The sequence below is a fragment of the Saccoglossus kowalevskii genome, chromosome 14 (genome assembly GCF_978046115.1).
Source record: "Saccoglossus kowalevskii chromosome 14, keSacKowa6.1, whole genome shotgun sequence".
NCBI lineage: Eukaryota > Metazoa > Hemichordata > Enteropneusta > Harrimaniidae > Saccoglossus > Saccoglossus kowalevskii.
Window position 1 is genome coordinate 1416434 of NC_140654.1, and position 20593 is coordinate 1437026.

At 41.7% G+C, this 20593-nt stretch overlaps 1 protein-coding gene across 1 annotated transcript in view; it reads left to right on the forward strand.

The window, feature by feature from the left end:
* The first annotated feature begins 178 nt into the window (after window positions 1-178).
* The window catches only part of LOC100368703 (sorting nexin-19-like), a 23321-nt gene continuing 2906 nt past the window's right edge, over window positions 179-20593 (forward strand). Inside the window, exons 1-9 of the mRNA XM_002741770.4 lie at window positions 179-1823; window positions 2432-2567; window positions 4017-4114; window positions 5034-5156; window positions 6264-6428; window positions 13959-14154; window positions 15179-15320; window positions 19946-20115; window positions 20495-20582. Coding sequence (XP_002741816.2) covers window positions 222-1823; window positions 2432-2567; window positions 4017-4114; window positions 5034-5156; window positions 6264-6428; window positions 13959-14154; window positions 15179-15320; window positions 19946-20115; window positions 20495-20582 — 2720 coding nt within the window. The 5' untranslated portion in view covers window positions 179-221. The remainder of the gene's footprint in view (window positions 1824-2431; window positions 2568-4016; window positions 4115-5033; window positions 5157-6263; window positions 6429-13958; window positions 14155-15178; window positions 15321-19945; window positions 20116-20494; window positions 20583-20593) is intronic.

Sequence of the window (20593 nt, forward strand, 5' to 3'; positions counted from 1 at the left end):
ACAAGTGTGAAGATTGAAGTCAGGTTTTGTTTGCTAATATTCACACATACTAATATCACTGCAAGACGTCTCGATGATAAATGTACGTCATAATATTTTAATACACGTGGCAAAAACTTCCACGTATACCGATGTATAGCAAGTTAGGGCGTCTCAATAATGATTGCAAATATGGCGACCATAATCTGAAATGAACAGGTTAGAAATCACAACAAGTGAACATGGAGAAGAAACGAGAGAACTCCGCTGAGACTTTTGTTACATGGATAGAAAACCATAGTGTACTTGAGAAGGCAGCTATTTTAAGTGGATTAGTGGTTCTTGTATCAGTTTTGGTAGGATGGATTACCTTATTTATTGTGTTCGTAGGAGTACTGCTTCTGGGGGGATGGGCTGCACAGTCAGTTATAACGTCGAATCAAATTTGGCAATCTGATAAAGTACTCGATCTATTCAAAGTTTTTGAAAACGGGACTCAAACAATCCTTAAAAGCGATGCCACATATACAAGCGGTTCAGAGAGATCGATAAATTCAGAGCTGAAACAGTTTGTGCAAAACATCATGCATGATTTTATTTTGGCTTGGTATGTTGAACTCAGTGATAATGATCAATGTACTTCAGAATTATTCAGTCACTTAGAAGATATTTCCGTGGATATTACAAACAGGCTATCTAAAGTCAGTCAGCATGCAATCGCTGAACAGTGCCTCCGCCAGTTTCATAAACACTACCATGATTATAACCAAGCAAGGACAAAGCTGGGAATGTCTTTATCTCCTGCCAATCGAGGGTCACATACAACAATTTCCAAGCACGAAATTGTAGATACTTATTTTACAGTTACAGATGAACATATCGCTATTAAGAATTCTGATTTTGAATGCCAGTATTTACGAAGTATTGTTAAGACTTTCATGAAGTTGGTTTTCCCAAAAACTATGTACGATTGTAGGGCAGGTAGAAAAATGCTACAAGAAATTGTAACTTGTAAGGTCATTCTTCCCATTGTGGATTTATTATCGGATCCAGATTTTATTAATAGAGCAGTTTTTAAAATACTTTCTGATGGACCAAATCCAAAAGTTAAAGATGAATTGGACACTAGGATTTCAACCAAGGGTAAGGAAAAAGACCAATGTGAAGAAGGTTCATCAGGGATTACTCAAGACACAGACTTAAAAGATAACAGAGACCTACAATGTAGTTTAACCATGAAACAACAAAATTCAAATGAGTCTTCTGTTGTTGGAGGAGCTACAGAAATTTCTATGATGTGCACTCCTGAACCTAAAAATGAAGGGAAAAGTTGCAATGCATACATGTATAAATTAGGTGTTGGGGAAATGTCATTGAATCTCAGTAACCATGAAGATATGACAGATGGAACTTTACAAATGAAGTCACCAACTAGATCACATTCTCATCCAGCATCTCCTACAATGACTAAAATCACAAATTTTCCCGGTGAAGCAAGATCAAGTCCATCCTCACCAACTAGCAGACATCCACAAAGTCCAGATTTGTCACCAATAAGAAAATCCAAAGTAGCTACTTCCCCAACTTCACATGGTTTGAAACATGCAAGTAGTAACTCCTCACTGGATACCAATTCACCATTTGAAGATATTGATGTTGATACCTTATTTACAAATAGTGGCAAGCCATTAATGAGAGGACAAACCCTTGATGATTCTTTTACAAAACTTCACAAAAGAGTGGATTCAATCCAGCAAGCCATTTATCACAACTTGTGTTTTCCCGGTTCTGAGATAGCTACTGAGTACAGAAGCAGTAAAGAGTACACACTCTATCTCATACAGGTATTGAAGTTTACTTTTTTCACTGAATTATGATTTCTGTAATATGTTTAAATTAAGCAATCAATAACAATGTAAACTTTGAACCCAATATATATTAGGGATGTTCTCAAATAAATTGACAAAGTTTGGAAGTATTATATGTTTGACAGTTTGAAAACATCCCCTCCCCCCAAACCATATGAAATACCTTTCGTTTTTTGCTAAACTTTGGCAATTTGAGAACACTTCCAACTGGAAAATTACCGATATGCACATTTGACTACAATAACCCAACAAAATGTCCATGGAACATTCAAGTAGTTTAGTAGAAAGTTTGTCTGCATGTATTTTAACACTATCACAGTATTTTGAAGCATGCCCTGTGATAATTAACTGGTTTCTCTCTACATAATGTATGGTTACTCATTACCTGTTGTAATGTTCATTGATGTCACATTTTCCATCCTCTTTTATTAGTTAGACCACCCAATTTATGCTAAAAGAATATTTTTATTCTGGCAATTCAACTACCAGTGATGGATTGTCAGTATTTTGATGTATAAATTCACTTTGATATTTTTTTTTGTCAACAAATCAATAAGTCTATTGTTTTTTTTATTTGTGGACAGTATGAGACACTACGCAGCGGAAACTCATCAGATTCACCCAAGTATGATGTACACATGGTAAAAAGAAGATATCGAGAGTTTCTTAATTTACATAGTAGATTAGAAGACAATGCACAATTGAAAAAGCATATCAAAGGTATTATTAACTCACAATTACATACTCATATTATTATGAGGTTATTTAATACGAGGATACAAAAAGTATGCACGAAGACAGTACAGCAGGAGTATCGACCTACGCGCAGCGGAGGTTAATGCGACAGTGTACTGTCGGAGTGCATATTTTGAGGTATCCTTGTAATAATCTTATTAATATACTTATTTTCCTTCCAAGGATACATCAGCAAAAATTCAAAAAGTTTAGAACAGAATCAGCAAACTTCTTTGTGTGAAGTCCGTTCAAACCCTGGTGGCAGCCATGTTTGTTTTTATTATTAGAGAATGCTTATGTCACACGCAACGTAATATTACCGTAATTGGTATAGTACAGGTGTGATGGTTCAAATACCAAAATGGCAACAGTAACATAAAAACTTCCCTGGCGGCGATGATAACATACGAACACGGAGTCAACAGATGAGGTTTCAACTGGTACTGGTATTATTATACTCTGCAAACATCAAGTACAATAACTCGGTAAAACTCCAAACCTCCAATAACTAGATACTTAAACTCCAACACAATTCAACGAGATCTCCGATCTGAACTCGGTGCTGAACAACTCCCCTATATATACCCACACTGTCTATAAATAGACCATTACATCAGCATACATAATGAGTCTGGAACTTACTACAAATTTCTAGAATGTTCCATTACCTTCTATTGCCTTCTACAGTGCCCTATTACCTATTCAACCAACTTCTAAAAATTCCACCCAGACACAGTACGGTTCTAGAACATTCTCAGTCACACGGAAGTGGTAAACAAGTCGTATGCGACAGCTTACATGCGTAATAATTCCTTATTTGCAATTCGCATTTCCTAATATGGTAGAATGAAAAATACCACAAAATTACAGCACGCAGCAACATGCAACTTGTATTGTTATGGTGACAGATGTATAATAATACATGTTATTATGAAAATGCTAATATTATACATCTTTCTGATCCAACCAGTCCACAAGCCAAAAATTGTTATGATATGGTAGGTAAAAATTAGTAAAATGTTTACTGTTCAGAAAGATCATGTAATAGTTCTATACTGAATGTGTAGGTTGTGGATGCCTCGTGCAATAAACGAAATTACCGGTACATGTACATGTTTGCTAGAATTAGAAAAACAGTAGATTGCACTATGCTAATGAACATGTTTTATCAAGTATTCAGAGAGCACTTCACACAACAATTCCTGATAAACATTTAACTTATGAATGAGTTTGTAAACATAATTTTAATATTTAGACAGAAAAAAATAAAAATTTGCATGAACACTGCATATTATAAAAGATTAAGAAAAATATGAATATATTATTAGCCAAAAAACAAAATTTCCCAGCCCTTCAAAATTCAAATGGGTTACCGCTATGTTGTATCCGACAATGACTCTGTTAAATTATATTTGCATACATTTCATTTCACAGATGTGAAAGAGCCGAGTCGACTATTTACATTGCCAGTTGGAAATATGAACAAGGAGTATGTTGAATACAGAAGACGATTTCTTGAAGCTTATATTTTGGTAATTAATGTGTTTTTTAATGATTTCCGGTCGCCAGTGTGCCCCTAAACCCTCTGATTTGCTGTAACACAACTAGTTGCTAATTCACTGGTGCGTGTGTTTTTGAAAAACATCTTATTAATGTTGAGTTAGTAATTTGGTAAAATAAAATTCACATTTCGTAATAACAAAATAAGTTCAAAAAACAAAAGAAAGTATGGTATGATTTATTACAACTATGTAAACAAAGCTGTGAATAGTGATTTATTGTCTTTTTGTTGAAGTACATTAATTGCGTTCACAAACAGCTCCTTAGCACAGGCTAAGATGTCAAATTCTTTAGCCCGTGCTAAGAAAACGTGCGTGAACGCTTAGCAGGGGCTAAGGAATGCTAAGTACAGGTTAAATCTGATCCGAATTTAAGACGCGGCCTAGACCCTTAGCACGGGCTAACGAAGTGTGTGCGAACGCTTAGCCCAGGGCTAAGCGCCCTCTGCGGCGACTTTCCGGTGTAGACCAAATAAATTTGGTTCGCTGTCTACGGCATGCATTAATAAAACTCTGTATTCTGTTACGCCGTTGTATACTGTTTCTGTGCATCCAAATAAGTTGGGTCCGTCTTCTCTCGCGTTCCTGTGCATGTCGCTTCAAAATTAGAACGTAACATGTCAGCAGCAGAAATAGAACCTCGCGCGTGTTCATTTTTCGTTCGTAAATAGCGGCTTGCCAATGGTCACCAACTGATGGTGCCCCTTAGCTCGTGCTAACGACTGGCCCTCCCTGTGCGTGGATGCAATTGGGTCTAGCCGAAATGCAAATATGCTAGATAAGCCTAAATCAGCTTGAATCTTAGCTCGTACTTCGTGTAACGTGAACACAACTATTGTATATTGTAAACACTGTTGAACTAAGCACATTGAATGTTTTACTATGTTTGTAGGGTTTGTTGGGTAAACCAATAATACATACCAGTACTGAGATTAGAGAATTTCTTGCATATGAGTGTGATACTCACATTGAGTTCGTGAAAAAAGCACCAGAGATTGTTCCCAGATTGGACAAGGTGAGTAACTAAAAGAAGCTGACTGAGACTATTACAGAGAGAAAAAACATTACAGTGGACGCAAAGTAGATTTGTACGGCTAACTTGCAACTTGACTTTGGAAGTGCTTATCAATGTTCCAATAACTTTGCCAGACAGTTTAAGCGACTGCAAATAAGACTTGTATGGATAGTTTTTAACATTCATTGTAATGTTGCAACAATGTTGCAATATGAAAACAGACAACAACTTAGCTATAGTACGTATCTAGACAAAAATTAATTGGTTCAAAATCAAGCAAATTATATTTATAACATTAGATAGCACCAATAAATAGTACTTTGCTATATTGCAATGTTTCCTAACTCCATACAAATCTTGTAATCTTCAATAATTGATCTGTAATTCAGACATTCTTGCATGCTACTATAATAACCTGTACATCTGAAAGTTTAGTATAAGTGATTAGGGTAGTGTGTATGTCGCATGCCATACCAATGTTTGTCTAAATGATTGCATGATGGCCAATTTTGCTGTTGTGAAAAGGAATAAAGCATCACTCTATTTCCAATGACATTATTGGCAATCTCTTTACTTGTTGTGTCTTTGTAACATTTTAATTTTCATAATTATTATTATATATTATTATTAATATTTTCTCTTGAGAATTTGAACTAATTTGATCAGTATTTCTCCAGTTCTTACGCACAAATTCTTACTCTGAATTCATAATGGTGGACAATGTATACTAAGTAAAAAGTAAAAAATTTATAGAATGAAAGGTGATATAGAAATGATTTCCCTACATTGTGAAGCTCTTTCATCTGGGAGTATCATGTAAATGGTATTTCTACAAATAGTATTGTTGTATAGTGTATTTGTAATACTGTGAAATACTTTATTTTAGCTGGAATTAATTTTCACTGAAAAAGTTTTTTTGGTGTTTTGTATGGAATTTATTTGCACTGAGTTTTGACGAGTTGAATGTGAGATAAAGGAAAAAAAGTATATATATTCGCTGGATTTTATTTTCACTGAAGCATCCCTAGCGAAAATAAATTCCAAGTGAAAATAAAGTATTCTACAGTAATGTTAAATAAGGTTTGTATTTATCTTGATCAACAACAGATATTGGTGCGAGGAGTCAGTGATTTCATTGATACTCTAAAAACTGCCGTTGTCTCGAATACTGAAAGTCAAGAGTCCTATAGAGAGATTGATGAGCGTGCAATGAATGAAAGTTTGGTGGAAGAAGCTGAGGTTGCCAGTAGAATGTTTGCCTTCCCACAAGCGGTGAGTTGGTCACTTTGTGTTTATGTTTTGTATTACAAGATGTTACTAAAAATAGAAGTAGACAGTGATAACGATAATTTTCAAGCCAACTGCATTACTTTGCTCTGACTTTTCACCCATTCTTTGTGTATCCCAGGGATATAATTTCTGAACACTCTCTTCCACAGCTGTTCAAAATATCATGTTGTTATTTAAGTGTTCGCTTGTATACTTATTTGTTTGTCTGAATTGCATGTATTTATGAATAATTGATCAAATGTAACACTCAGTAACATTTGTCAACTATTCTCGGGGCAGACATCCAGGCATTTTCACCACCTGGCAATCATTACCGATGAAAACAGAAACTATAAATCTATTCTATTGCCAAGCTTTAAAACTCTCAAAAAACTATGCTTTGAATATCCCAACATGTACAACATATATAAATTTGGTTGTTCAGGATTGTCTCAAAGTTTAGTTTGTGCTGTTTTCCCAACTTTAGCTGTTTTCACCAGCTCCTTGACCAGCGTTCCATAGCTGCTTTGCACATACCAATGCATTGTACAGTGCTGTTTTCACCAGCTCCTTGACCAGCGTTCCATAGCTGCTTTGCACATACCAATGCATTGTACAGTGCTGTTTTCATCAGCTCCTTGACCAGCGTTCCATAGCTGCTTTGCACATACCAATGCATTGTACAGTGCTGTTTTCATCAGCTCCTTGACCAGTGTTCCATAGCTGCTTTGCACATACCAATGCATTGTACAGTGCTGTTTTCACCAGCTCCTTGACCAGTGTTCCATAGCTGCTTTGCACATACCAATGCATTGTACAGTGCTGTTTTCATCAGCTCCTTGACCAGCGTTCCATAGCTGCTTTGCACATACCAATGCATTGTACAGTGCTGTTTTCACCAGCTCCTTGACCAGTGTTCCACAGCTGCTTTGCACATACCAATGCATTGTACAGTGCTGTTTTCACCAGCTCCTTGACCAGTGTTCCATAGCTGCTTTGCACATACCAATGCATTGTACAGTGCTGTTTTCATCAGCTCCTTGACCAGTGTTCCATAGCTGCTTTGCACATACCAATGCATTGTACAGTGCTGTTTTCATCAGCTCCTTGACCAGCGTTCCATAGCTGCTTTGCACATACCAATGCATTGTACAGTGCTGTTTTCACCAGCTCCTTGACCAGTGTTCCACAGCTGCTTTGCACATACCAATGCATTGTACAGTGCTGTTTTCACCAGCTCCTTGACCAGTGTTCCATAGCTGCTTTGCACATACCAATGCATTGTACAGTGCTGTTTTCACCAGCTCCTTGACCAGCGTTCCATAGCTGCTTTGCACATACCAATGCATTGTACAGTGCTGTTTTCATCAGCTCCTTGACCAGTGTTCCATAGCTGCTTTGCACATACCAATGCATTGTACAGTGCTGTTTTCACCAGCTCCTTGACCAGCGTTCCATAGCTGCTTTGCACATACCAATGCATTATACAGTGCTGTTTTCATCAGCTCCTTGACCAGTGTTCCATAGCTGCTTTGCACATACCAATGTATTGTACAGTGCTGTTTTCACCAGCTCCTTGACCAGTGTTCCATAGCTGCTTTGCACATACCAATGCATTGTACAGTGCTGTTTTCACCAGCTCCTTGACCAGCATTCCATAGCTGCTTTGCACATACCAATGCATTGTACAGTGCTGTTTTCACCAGCTCCTTGACCAGTGTTCCATAGCTGCTTTGCACATACCAATGCATTGTACAGTGCTGTTTTCACCAGCTCCTTGACCAGCGTTCCATAGCTGCTTTGCACATACCAATGCATTGTACAGTGCTGTTTTCATCAGCTCCTTGACCAGTGTTCCATAGCTGCTTTGCACATACCAATGCATTGTACAGTGCTGTTTTCACCAGCTCCTTGACCAGTGTTCCATAGCTGCTTTGCACATACCAATGCATTGTACAGTGCTGTTTTCACCAGCTCCTTGACCAGCGTTCCATAGCTGCTTTGCACATACCAATGCATTGTACAGTGCTGTTTTCATCAGCTCCTTGACCAGTGTTCCATAGCTGCTTTGCACATACCAATGCATTGTACAGTGCTGTTTTCATCAGCTCCTTGACCAGCGTTCCATAGCTGCTTTGCACATACCAATGCATTGTACAGTGCTGTTTTCACCAGCTCCTTGACCAGTGTTCCATAGCTGCTTTGCACATACCAATGCATTGTACAGTGCTGTTTTCACCAGCTCCTTGACCAGTGTTCCATAGCTGCTTTGCACATACCAATGCATTGTACAGTGCTGTTTTCATCAGCTCCTTGACCAGTGTTCCATAGCTGCTTTGCACATACCAATGCATTGTACAGTGCTGTTTTCACCAGCTCCTTGACCAGTGTTCCATAGCTGCTTTGCACATACCAATGCATTGTACAGTGCTGTTTTCACCAGCTCCTTGACCAGCGTTCCATAGCTGCTTTGCACATACCAATGCATTGTACAGTGCTGTTTTCACCAGCTCCTTGACCAGTGTTCCATAGCTGCTTTGCACATACCAATGCATTGTACAGTGCTGTTTTCATCAGCTCCTTGACCAGCATTCCATAGCTGCTTTGCACATACCAATGCATTGTACAGTGCTGTTTTCACCAGCTCCTTGACCAGCGTTCCATAGCTGCTTTGCACATACCAATGCATTGTACAGTAGCGTTCCATAGCTGCTTTGCACATACCAATGCATTGTACAGTGCTGTTTTCACCAGCTCCTTGACCAGCATTCCATAGCTGCTTTGCACATACCAATGCATTGTACAGTGCTGTTTTCACCAGCTCCTTGACCAGCGTTCCATAGCTGTTTTGCACATACCAATGCATTGTACAGTGCTGTTTTCATCAGCTCCTTGACCAGCGTTCCATAGCTGCTTTGCACATACCAATGCATTGTACAGTGCTGTTTTCATCAGCTCCTTGACCAGCGTTCCATAGCTGCTTTGCACATACCAATGCATTGTACAGTGCTGTTTTCACCAGCTCCCTGACCAGTGTTCCACAGCTGCTTTGCACATACCAATGCATTGTACAGTGCTGTTTTCATCAGCTCCTTGACCAGCGTTCCATAGCTGCTTTGCACATACCAATGCATTGTACAGTGCTGTTTTCATCAGCTCCTTGACCAGTGTTCCATAGCTGCTTTGCACATACCAATGCATTGTACAGTGCTGTTTTCATCAGCTCCTTGACCAGCGTTCCATAGCTGCTTTGCACATACCAATGCATTGTACAGTGCTGTTTTCACCAGCTCCTTGACCAGCGTTCCATAGCTGTTTTGCACATACCAATGCATTGTACAGTGCTGTTTTCACCAGCTCCTTGACCAGCGTTCCACAGCTGCTTTGCACATACCAATGCATTGTACAGTGCTGTTTTCATCAGCTCCTTGACCAGCGTTCCATAGCTGCTTTGCACATACCAATGCATTGTACAGTGCTGTTTTCATCAGCTCCTTGACCAGCGTTCCATAGCTGCTTTGCACATACCAATGCATTGTACAGTGCTGTTTTCATCAGCTCCTTGACCAGCGTTCCATAGCTGCTTTGCACATACCAATGCATTGTACAGTGCTGTTTTCACCAGCTCCTTGACCAGCATTCCATAGCTGCTTTGCACATACCAATGCATTGTACAGTGCTGTTTTCATCAGCTCCTTGACCAGCGTTCCATAGCTGCTTTGCACATACCAATGCATTGTACAGTGCTGTTTTCACCAGCTCCTTGACCAGCGTTCCATAGCTGCTTTGCACATACCAATGCATTGTACAGTGCTGTTTTCATCAGCTCCTTGACCAGCGTTCCATAGCTGTTTTGCACATACCAATGCATTGTACAGTGCTGTTTTCACCAGCTCCTTGACCAGTGTTCCATAGCTGCTTTGCACATACCAATGCATTGTACAGTGCTGTTTTCACCAGCTCCTTGACCAGCGTTCCATAGCTGCTTTGCACATACCAATGCATTGTACAGTGCTGTTTTCATCAGCTCCTTGACCAGTGTTCCATAGCTGCTTTGCACATACCAATGCATTGTACAGTGCTGTTTTCATCAGCTCCTTGACCAGCGTTCCATAGCTGCTTTGCACATACCAATGCATTGTACAGTGCTGTTTTCATCAGCTCCTTGACCAGTGTTCCATAGCTGCTTTGCACATACCAATGCATTGTACAGTGCTGTTTTCACCAGCTCCTTGACCAGTGTTCCATAGCTGCTTTGCACATACCAATGCATTGTACAGTGCTGTTTTCACCAGCTCCTTGACCAGTGTTCCATAGCTGCTTTGCACATACCAATGCATTGTACAGTGCTGTTTTCACCAGCTCCTTGACCAGTGTTCCATAGCTGCTTTGCACATACCAATGCATTGTACAGTGCTGTTTTCACCAGCTCCTTGACCAGAGTTCCATAGCTGCTTTGCACATACCAATGCATTGTACAGTGCTGTTTTCACCAGCTCCTTGACCAGCGTTCCATAGCTGCTTTGCACATACCAATGCATTGTACAGTGCTGTTTTCACCAGCTCCTTGACCAGTGTTCCATAGCTGCTTTGCACATACCAATGCATTGTACAGTGCTGTTTTCACCAGCTCCTTGACCAGTGTTCCATAGCTGCTTTGCACATACCAATGCATTGTACAGTGCTGTTTTCACCAGCTCCTTGACCAGTGTTCCATAGCTGCTTTGCACATACCAATGCATTGTACAGTGCTGTTTTCATCAGCTCCTTGACCAGCGTTCCATAGCTGCTTTGCACATACCAATGCATTGTACAGTGCTGTTTTCACCAGCTCCTTGACCAGTGTTCCATAGCTGCTTTGCACATACCAATGCATTGTACAGTGCTGTTTTCACCAGCTCCTTGACCAGTGTTCCATAGCTGCTTTGCACATACCAATGCATTGTACAGTGCTGTTTTCACCAGCTCCTTGACCAGTGTTCCATAGCTGCTTTGCACATACCAATGCATTGTACAGTGCTGTTTTCACCAGCTCCTTGACCAGTGTTCCATAGCTGCTTTGCACATACCAATGCATTGTACAGTGCTGTTTTCACCAGCTCCTTGACCAGCGTTCCACAGCTGCTTTGCACATACCAATGCATTGTACAGTGCTGTTTTCACCAGCTCCTTGACCAGCGTTCCATAGCTGCTTTGCACATACCAATGCATTGTACAGTGCTGTTTTCACCAGCTCCTTGACCAGCGTTCCATAGCTGCTTTGCACATACCAATGCATTGTACAGTGCTGTTTTCATCAGCTCCTTGACCAGTGTTCCATAGCTGCTTTGCACATACCAATGCATTGTACAGTGCTGTTTTCACCAGCTCCTTGACCAGCGTTCCATAGCTGCTTTGCACATACCAATGCATTGTACAGTGCTGTTTTCACCAGCTCCTTGACCAGCGTTCCATAGCTGCTTTGCACATACCAATGCATTGTACAGTGCTGTTTTCATCAGCTCCTTGACCAGTGTTCCATAGCTGCTTTGCACATACCAATGCATTGTACAGTGCTGTTTTCACCAGCTCCTTGACCAGTGTTCCATAGCTGCTTTGCACATACCAATGCATTGTACAGTGCTGTTTTCACCAGCTCCTTGACCAGTGTTCCATAGCTGCTTTGCACATACCAATGCATTGTACAGTGCTGTTTTCACCAGCTCCTTGACCAGTGTTCCATAGCTGCTTTGCACATACCAATGCATTGTACAGTGCTGTTTTCACCAGCTCCTTGACCAGCGTTCCATAGCTGCTTTGCACATACCAATGCATTGTACAGTGCTGTTTTCACCAGCTCCTTGACCAGCGTTCCATAGCTGCTTTGCACATACCAATGCATTGTACAGTGCTGTTTTCATCAGCTCCTTGACCAGCGTTCCATAGCTGCTTTGCACATACCAATGCATTGTACAGTGCTGTTTTCATCAGCTCCTTGACCAGTGTTCCATAGCTGCTTTGCACATACCAATGCATTGTACAGTGCTGTTTTCATCAGCTCCTTGACCAGCGTTCCATAGCTGCTTTGCACATACCAATGCATTGTACAGTGCTGTTTTCATCAGCTCCTTGACCAGTGTTCCATAGCTGCTTTGCACATACCAATGCATTGTACAGTGCTGTTTTCACCAGCTCCTTGACCAGTGTTCCATAGCTGCTTTGCACATACCAATGCATTGTACAGTGCTGTTTTCACCAGCTCCTTGACCAGTGTTCCATAGCTGCTTTGCACATACCAATGCATTGTACAGTGCTGTTTTCACCAGCTCCTTGACCAGTGTTCCATAGCTGCTTTGCACATACCAATGCATTGTACAGTGCTGTTTTCACCAGCTCCTTGACCAGCGTTCCATAGCTGCTTTGCACATACCAATGCATTGTACAGTGCTGTTTTCACCAGCTCCTTGACCAGTGTTCCATAGCTGCTTTGCACATACCAATGCATTGTACAGTGCTGTTTTCACCAGCTCCTTGACCAGTGTTCCATAGCTGCTTTGCACATACCAATGCATTGTACAGTGCTGTTTTCACCAGCTCCTTGACCAGTGTTCCATAGCTGCTTTGCACATACCAATGCATTGTACAGTGCTGTTTTCACCAGCTCCTTGACCAGTGTTCCATAGCTGCTTTGCACATACCAATGCATTGTACAGTGCTGTTTTCACCAGCTCCTTGACCAGCGTTCCATAGCTGCTTTGCACATACCAATGCATTGTACAGTGCTGTTTTCATCAGCTCCTTGACCAGCGTTCCATAGCTGCTTTGCACATACCAATGCATTGTACAGTGCTGTTTTCACCAGCTCCTTGACCAGCGTTCCATAGCTGCTTTGCACATACCAATGCATTGTACAGTGCTGTTTTCACCAGCTCCTTGACCAGCGTTCCATAGCTGCTTTGCACATACCAATGCATTGTACAGTGCTGTTTTCACCAGCTCCTTGACCAGTGTTCCATAGCTGCTTTGCACATACCAATGCATTGTACAGTGCTGTTTTCACCAGCTCCTTGACCAGCGTTCCATAGCTGCTTTGCACATACCAATGCATTGTACAGTGCTGTGCGTCTTAGTAACATAGAACATTCTGTGATGTAGAATATCTTAACATCACAGTGAAACCTACTTTATTTTTTGCCAAACTTAATTCCTGTTTGCAGGCATTTCAAAATTTAGGGCTTACAGATTGAGTTCTGTGTATGTATGCTCACACAAATATGCATGAACTTTTTTATCTGATTCTTGCCAAAACGGTGTATAGCCGATTGACAAAAATACACAATAAAATAGCTTAAATTCAAAAATGAATGACTAGCAATCATGTTATGTGGCAATTTTTGTGTTTGAAGATGCCCTCTAGATAGTGTCTATTTCAGTTGACTTCTTTTCAATAGTAGGAGAAAATGCTGCAACCATGGAATTTAATTAAGTCTATTTTTTTTTGTGTTTTATAAATGTCCCTCTGGTGTCAGGAGTTACAAATTCTTTCATTTCCAGCTATACCATTCCCCAGTTGAAAATATGATGGCCATGTATCAACATGAAATTGATTACAACTCTGATGATTGGTATCCATGGCAACTTGCTGGAGATAAAGTAGATAGTGGTAAAAATAGTGACAATCTAGGATCTTTATTGGGACCAAGATCTCAGGGAGATGGCTGTGATGTTAGTGAACCAATGAAGGAAGTTGGTAGGTGCAAGGAATCATGGGATATTGTCTATTATTGATCATTTATATGTAAAAACTTTGCGGTCAATTCATTGTCCAAAATTCTGATCTGCCTGGTATTTATTTTTATTTATAAATTGTTTTTATTAAAAAACTGATTTTATTCAGTTTGTTATATGACAAATTGAATTTTTTCTTTTTTTTTTCTTAAAATACAACCACAAAAATACTGTAACTTGCAAATTTGTAACTCACAACAATTACATAGTCAATTGGTTTTGAGGATAGTATTACCTTGTAACTTGAAATATATTTTTGGAGTATGTTTTAATGGCCTGCAGGTACTCAAAATGTGTCTTTGTGTCAAAGTGTAGAAAAACAAAACTTTATAATTGATACATTAAAAAGGGTTTATTCAGTTCTCATCAGAGGATGCACACATAGCCAATATTTTGAATAATTTCGACCTTCATTTTCAACAATTTTCAAACCTTTCACTTACACCAACCATGCACCAACTTATTAATATCAGAAGTACTTGTAGGTAGCGTCTCTGAATGTTTTTTTATTGCAATTACCAGTATATATCACTTCTAACTTCTGACCAATTAAATATACAAATAGCTTTCTCTGTAATTGTTTGACAAATTCCATCGTAATTTGTACAATTAAATCAGATGTACCGTAGTTAGAGGTAAGGTACACTGATGACCATCCATTTTATTTGAATTATATTAGTGATATTATCATGTTTTCATGTTTGTTTGTTTGTTTGTTTGTTTGTTTGTTTTTTTTGCTGTTTTTTTTTTCCTTTAGCTTTCTGCCTTTGAGTGCTTTATTTTGCTGTTTGCCAGAAATATCATTTTTGATTCAACAGAAAAAAACAATTATTTTTGTTCCCCACCAATTCGCTTGTAAATGCTTATATAATAATTATTAGAATTATAAATGAATAATTAAACAAAATTATCACACACTACCTTTAATACAGGAAAAATGGAATAATACTTCTGTTTTCCGTTTGGAATTTTTTTTTTTCATCTAGGTTTGGAGACATCTGAGATTCCATTGGCGATGCTTACACAGTGTATATTATGTGAAACTTTTCAACATTGTCACAATTCATGGTTAGTGTTAGACAATATACAGCATATCATGACCACTATAACAGGAAAACTGTTCCATAGGTAGGTATTATTTATAAAATTTAGAATGCATCAAAGAAATAAAATTTGAAAGAAGTCACTTTCTTAGAAACAAATGACAAGGCTGGGTAGATTGAAATGTGAGATGAGGAATGGAATTATGAGCATAGAAAGTAGAGTAGTGATGCAAAGAATGGAACAAAGCAGTGATGTGTGGAGCCAGGGTACTCGACTGTAACTAGCCAGGGTACTCGACTGTAACTAGCCAGGGTACTCGACTGTAACTAGCCAGGGTACTCGACTGTAACTAGCCAGGGTACTCGACTGTAACTAGCCAGGGTACTCGACTGTAACTAGCCAGGGTACTCGTCTGTAACTAGCCAGGGTACTCGTCTGTAACTAGCCAGGGTACTCGTCTGTAACTAGTCAGGATACTCGACTGTAACTAGCCAGGGTACTCGTCTGTAACTAGCCAGGGTACTCGTCTGTAACTAGCCAGGGTACTCGTCTGTAACTAGCCAGGGTACTCGTCTGTAACTAGCCAGGGTACTCGTCTGTAACTAGCCAGGGTACTCGTCTGTAACTAGCCAGGGTACTCGTCTGTAACTAGCCAGGGTACTCGTCTGTAACTAGCCAGGGTACTCGTCTGTAACTAGCCAGGATACTCGACTGTAACTAGCCAGGGTACTCGTCTGTAACTAGCCAGGGTACTCGTCTGTAACTAGCCAGGGTACTCGTCTGTAACTAGCCAGGGTACTCGTCTGTAACTAGCCAGGGTACTCGTCTGTAACTAGCCAGGATACTCGTCTGTAACTAGCCAGGGTACTCGTCTGTAACTAGCCAGGGTACTCGTCTGTAACTAGCCAGGGTACTCGTCTGTAACTAGCCAGGGTACTCGTCTGTAACTAGCCAGGGTACTCGTCTGTAACTAGCCAGGGTACTCGTCTGTAACTAGCCAGGGTACTCGTCTGTAACTAGCCAGGGTACTCGACTGTAACTAGCCAGGGTACTCGTCTGTAACTAGCCAGGGTACTCGACTGTAACTAGCCAGGGTACTCGTCTGTAACTAGCCAGGGTACTCGTCTGTAACTAGCCAGGGTACTCGTCTGTAACTAGCCAGGGTACTCGACTGTTACTAGCCAGGGTACTCGACCGTAACTAGCCAGGGTACTCGACCGTAACTAGCCAGGGTACTCGACCGTAACTAGCCAGGGTACTCGTCTGTAACTAGCCAGGGTACTCGTCTGTAACTAGCCAGGGTACTCGACTGTAACTAGCCAGGGTACTCCTCTGTAACTAGCCAGGGTACTCGTCTGTAACTAGCCAGGGTACTCGTCTGTAACTAGCCAGGGTACACGTCTGTAACTAGCCAGGGTACTCGACTGTAACTAGCCAGGGTACTCGTCTGTAACTAGCCAGGGTACTCGTCTGTAACTAGCCAGGGTACTCGACTGTAACTAGCCAGGGTACTCGTCTGTAACTAGCCAGGGTACTCGTCTGTAACTAGCCAGGGTACTCGTCTGTAACTAGCCAGGGTACTCGTCTGTAACTAGCCAGGGTACTTGACTGTAACTAGCTAGGATACTCGTCTGTAACTAGCTAGGGTACTCGACTGTAACTAGACAAGGTACATGTACTTGACTGTAACTAGCCAGGGTACTCGACCGTAACTAGCCAGGGTACTCGACTGTAACTAGCCAGGGTACTCAGCTGTAACTAGACAAGGTACTCGACTGTAACTAGCTAGGGTACTCGACTGTAACTAGCCAGGGTACTCGACCGTAACTAGCCAGGGTACTCGACCGTAACTAGCCAGGGTACTCGACCGTAACTAGCCAGGGTACTCGACCGTAACTAGCCAGGGTACTCGACCGTAACTAGCCAGGGTACTCGTCTGTAACTAGCCAGGGTACTCGACTGTAACTAGCTAGGATACTCGTCTGTAACTAACTAGGGTACTCGACTGTAACTAGACAAGGTACTTGACTGTAACTAGCCAGGGTACTCGACCGTAACTAGCCAGGGTACTCGACTGTAACTAGCCAGGGTACTCGACTGTAACTAGCCAGGATACTCGACTGTAACAAGCCAGGGTACTCGACTGTAACTAGCTAGGGTACTCGACTGTAACTAGCCAGGGTACTCGACCGTAACTAGCCAGGGTACTCGACCGTAACTAGCCAGGGTACTCGACCGTAACTAGCCAGGGTACTTGACCGTAACTAGCCAGGGTACTCGTCTGTAACTAGCCAGGGTACTCGTCTGTAACTAGCCAGGGTACTCGTCTGTAACTAGCCAGGGTACTCGTCTGTAACTAGCCAGGGTACTCGTCTGTAACTAGCCAGGGTACTCGTCTGTAACTAGCCAGGATACTCGACTGTAACTAGCCAGGGTACTCGTCTGTAACTAGCCAGGGTACTCGTCTGTAACTAGCCAGGGTACTCGTCTGTAACTAGCCAGGGTACTCGTCTGTAACTAGCCAGGGTACTCGTCTGTAACTAGCCAGGATACTCGTCTGTAACTAGCCAGGGTACTCGTCTGTAACTAGCCAGGGTACTCGTCTGTAACTAGCCAGGGTACTCGTCTGTAACTAGCCAGGGTACTCGTCTGTAACTAGCCAGGGTACTCGTCTGTAACTAGCCAGGGTACTCGTCTGTAACTAGCCAGGGTACTCGTCTGTAACTAGCCAGGGTACTCGTCTGTAACTAGCCAGGGTACTCGACTGTAACTAGCCAGGGTACTCGTCTGTAACTAGCCAGGGTACTCGACTGTAACTAGCCAGGGTACTCGTCTGTAACTAGCCAGGGTACTCGTCTGTAACTAGCCAGGGTACTCGTCTGTAACTAGCCAGGGTACTCGACTGTTACTAGCCAGGGTACTCGACCGTAACTAGCCAGGGTACTCGACCGTAACTAGCCAGGGTACTCGACCGTAACTAGCCAGGGTACTCGTCTGTAACTAGCCAGGGTACTCATCTGTAACTAGCCAGGGTACTCGACTGTAACTAGCCAGGGTACTCCTCTGTAACTAGCCAGGGTACTCGTCTGTAACTAGCCAGGGTACTCGTCTGTAACTAGCCAGGGTACACGTCTGTAACTAGCCAGGGTACTCGACTGTAACTAGCCAGGGTACTCGTCTGTAACTAGCCAGGGTACTCGTCTGTAACTAGCCAGGGTACTCGACTGTAACTAGCCAGGGTACTCGTCTGTAACTAGCCAGGGTACTCGTCTGTAACTAGCCAGGGTACTCGTCTGTAACTAGCCAGGGTACTCGTCTGTAACTAGCCAGGGTACTTGACTGTAACTAGCTAGGATACTCGTCTGTAACTAGCTAGGGTACTCGACTGTAACTAGACAAGGTACATGTACTTGACTGTAACTAGCCAGGGTACTCGACCGTAACTAGCCAGGGTACTCGACTGTAACTAGCCAGGGTACTCAGCTGTAACTAGACAAGGTACTCGACTGTAACTAGCTAGGGTACTCGACTGTAACTAGCCAGGGTACTCGACCGTAACTAGCCAGGGTACTCGACCGTAACTAGCCAGGGTACTCGACCGTAACTAGCCAGGGTACTCGACCGTAACTAGCCAGGGTACTCGACCGTAACTAGCCAGGGTACTCGTCTGTAACTAGCCAGGGTACTCGACTGTAACTAGCTAGGATACTCGTCTGTAACTAACTAGGGTACTCGACTGTAACTAGACAAGGTACTTGACTGTAACTAGCCAGGGTACTCGACCGTAACTAGCCAGGGTACTCGACTGTAACTAGCCAGGGTACTCGACTGTAACTAGCCAGGATACTCGACTGTAACAAGCCAGGGTACTCGACTGTAACTAGCTAGGGTACTCGACTGTAACTAGCCAGGGTACTCGACCGTAACTAGCCAGGGTACTCGACCGTAACTAGCCAGGGTACTCGACCGTAACTAGCCAGGGTACTTGACCGTAACTAGCCAGGGTACTCGACCGTAACTAGCCAGGGTACTCGACCGTAACTAGCCAGGGTACTCGACCGTAACTAGCCAGGGTACTCGACTGTAACTAGCCAGGGTACTCATCTGTAACTAGCCAGGGTACTCGACCGTAACTAGCCAGGGTACTCGTCTGTAACTAGCCAGGGTACTCGACCGTAACTAGCCAGGGTACTCGACTGTAATTAGCCAGGGTACTCGACCGTAACTAGCCAGGGTACTCGACTGTAACTAGCCAGGGTACTCAGCTGTAACTAGCCAGGGTACTCAGCTGTAACTAGCCAGGGTACTCAGCTGTAACAAGCCAGGGTACTCAGCTGTAACTAGCCAGGGTACTCAGCTGTAACTAGCCAGGGTACTCAGCTGTAACTAGCCAGGGTACTCAGCTGTAACAAGCCAGGGTACTCGACTGTAACTAGCCAGGGTACTCGACTGTAACTAGCCAGGGTATTCGACTTTAACTAGCCAGGGTACTCAACTAATGTTATATTGATTTTATTTCTTATATTTGAGCATAAAAATTCTAAGCGTATGCACTACTATTAGAACAAATACAGTATTCGGATTAACAGCATGCCAATCATGGTTAGCGAGTGACTGGAAGCGAGATATTAGCAGAATGTTAATGAAGAGTGGCTAACCAGTGGAATAGTTATCTGGTATCTTAGCATACATGTTATTTTCTCTTTCAGGTGGTTAGAGATACAGGTCAGTGACCTGACAACCCCGACAAAATGGGCGTTTTATATCTCAGAGTTAAGAGAAGCAATATGGAGTAAGAAGAAAACCAAGCCGAGAACAAAAGATGAGAAACATGAAATCAAACAACTTGCTCATCAAAGTCTGTGTGAATTCTTTCCAAGTGAGTACAGATTTGAATGTTCACGCATCATACTTTGGCTTTATAACTGCCTTTTTCTGATTTCATCACAATAACCATTGTCTGCCATTGTTACACTCACTTTTCACTGTTAAGCAATTCTCTTTATTTACTTTTGTTACTATATTTGCTCTATAGATGTCCACAGAAATAAAGAGTTGCATTTATTGTATACTGGGCCATTAACATGATTTATTACAACCATAAACACACCTATCAAGTGTAAATATAGTACAGACGTTTTAAAACACTGCAACTTGTCATTTACTATACAGCTTCACCATGATTGTTCACAGTGAAATAATTTGGATAATATTAAAGAAAATATATTTTTGAAAATTATTTTTTATTTATTGTTCAGGTTTACTTAAAACCATAGTAGGCGAGGATGAGTACAGATTGTCACTGGAGGATGCTTTACAATCATTACAACATGAAAGAATTAACAGGTAAGGATTCA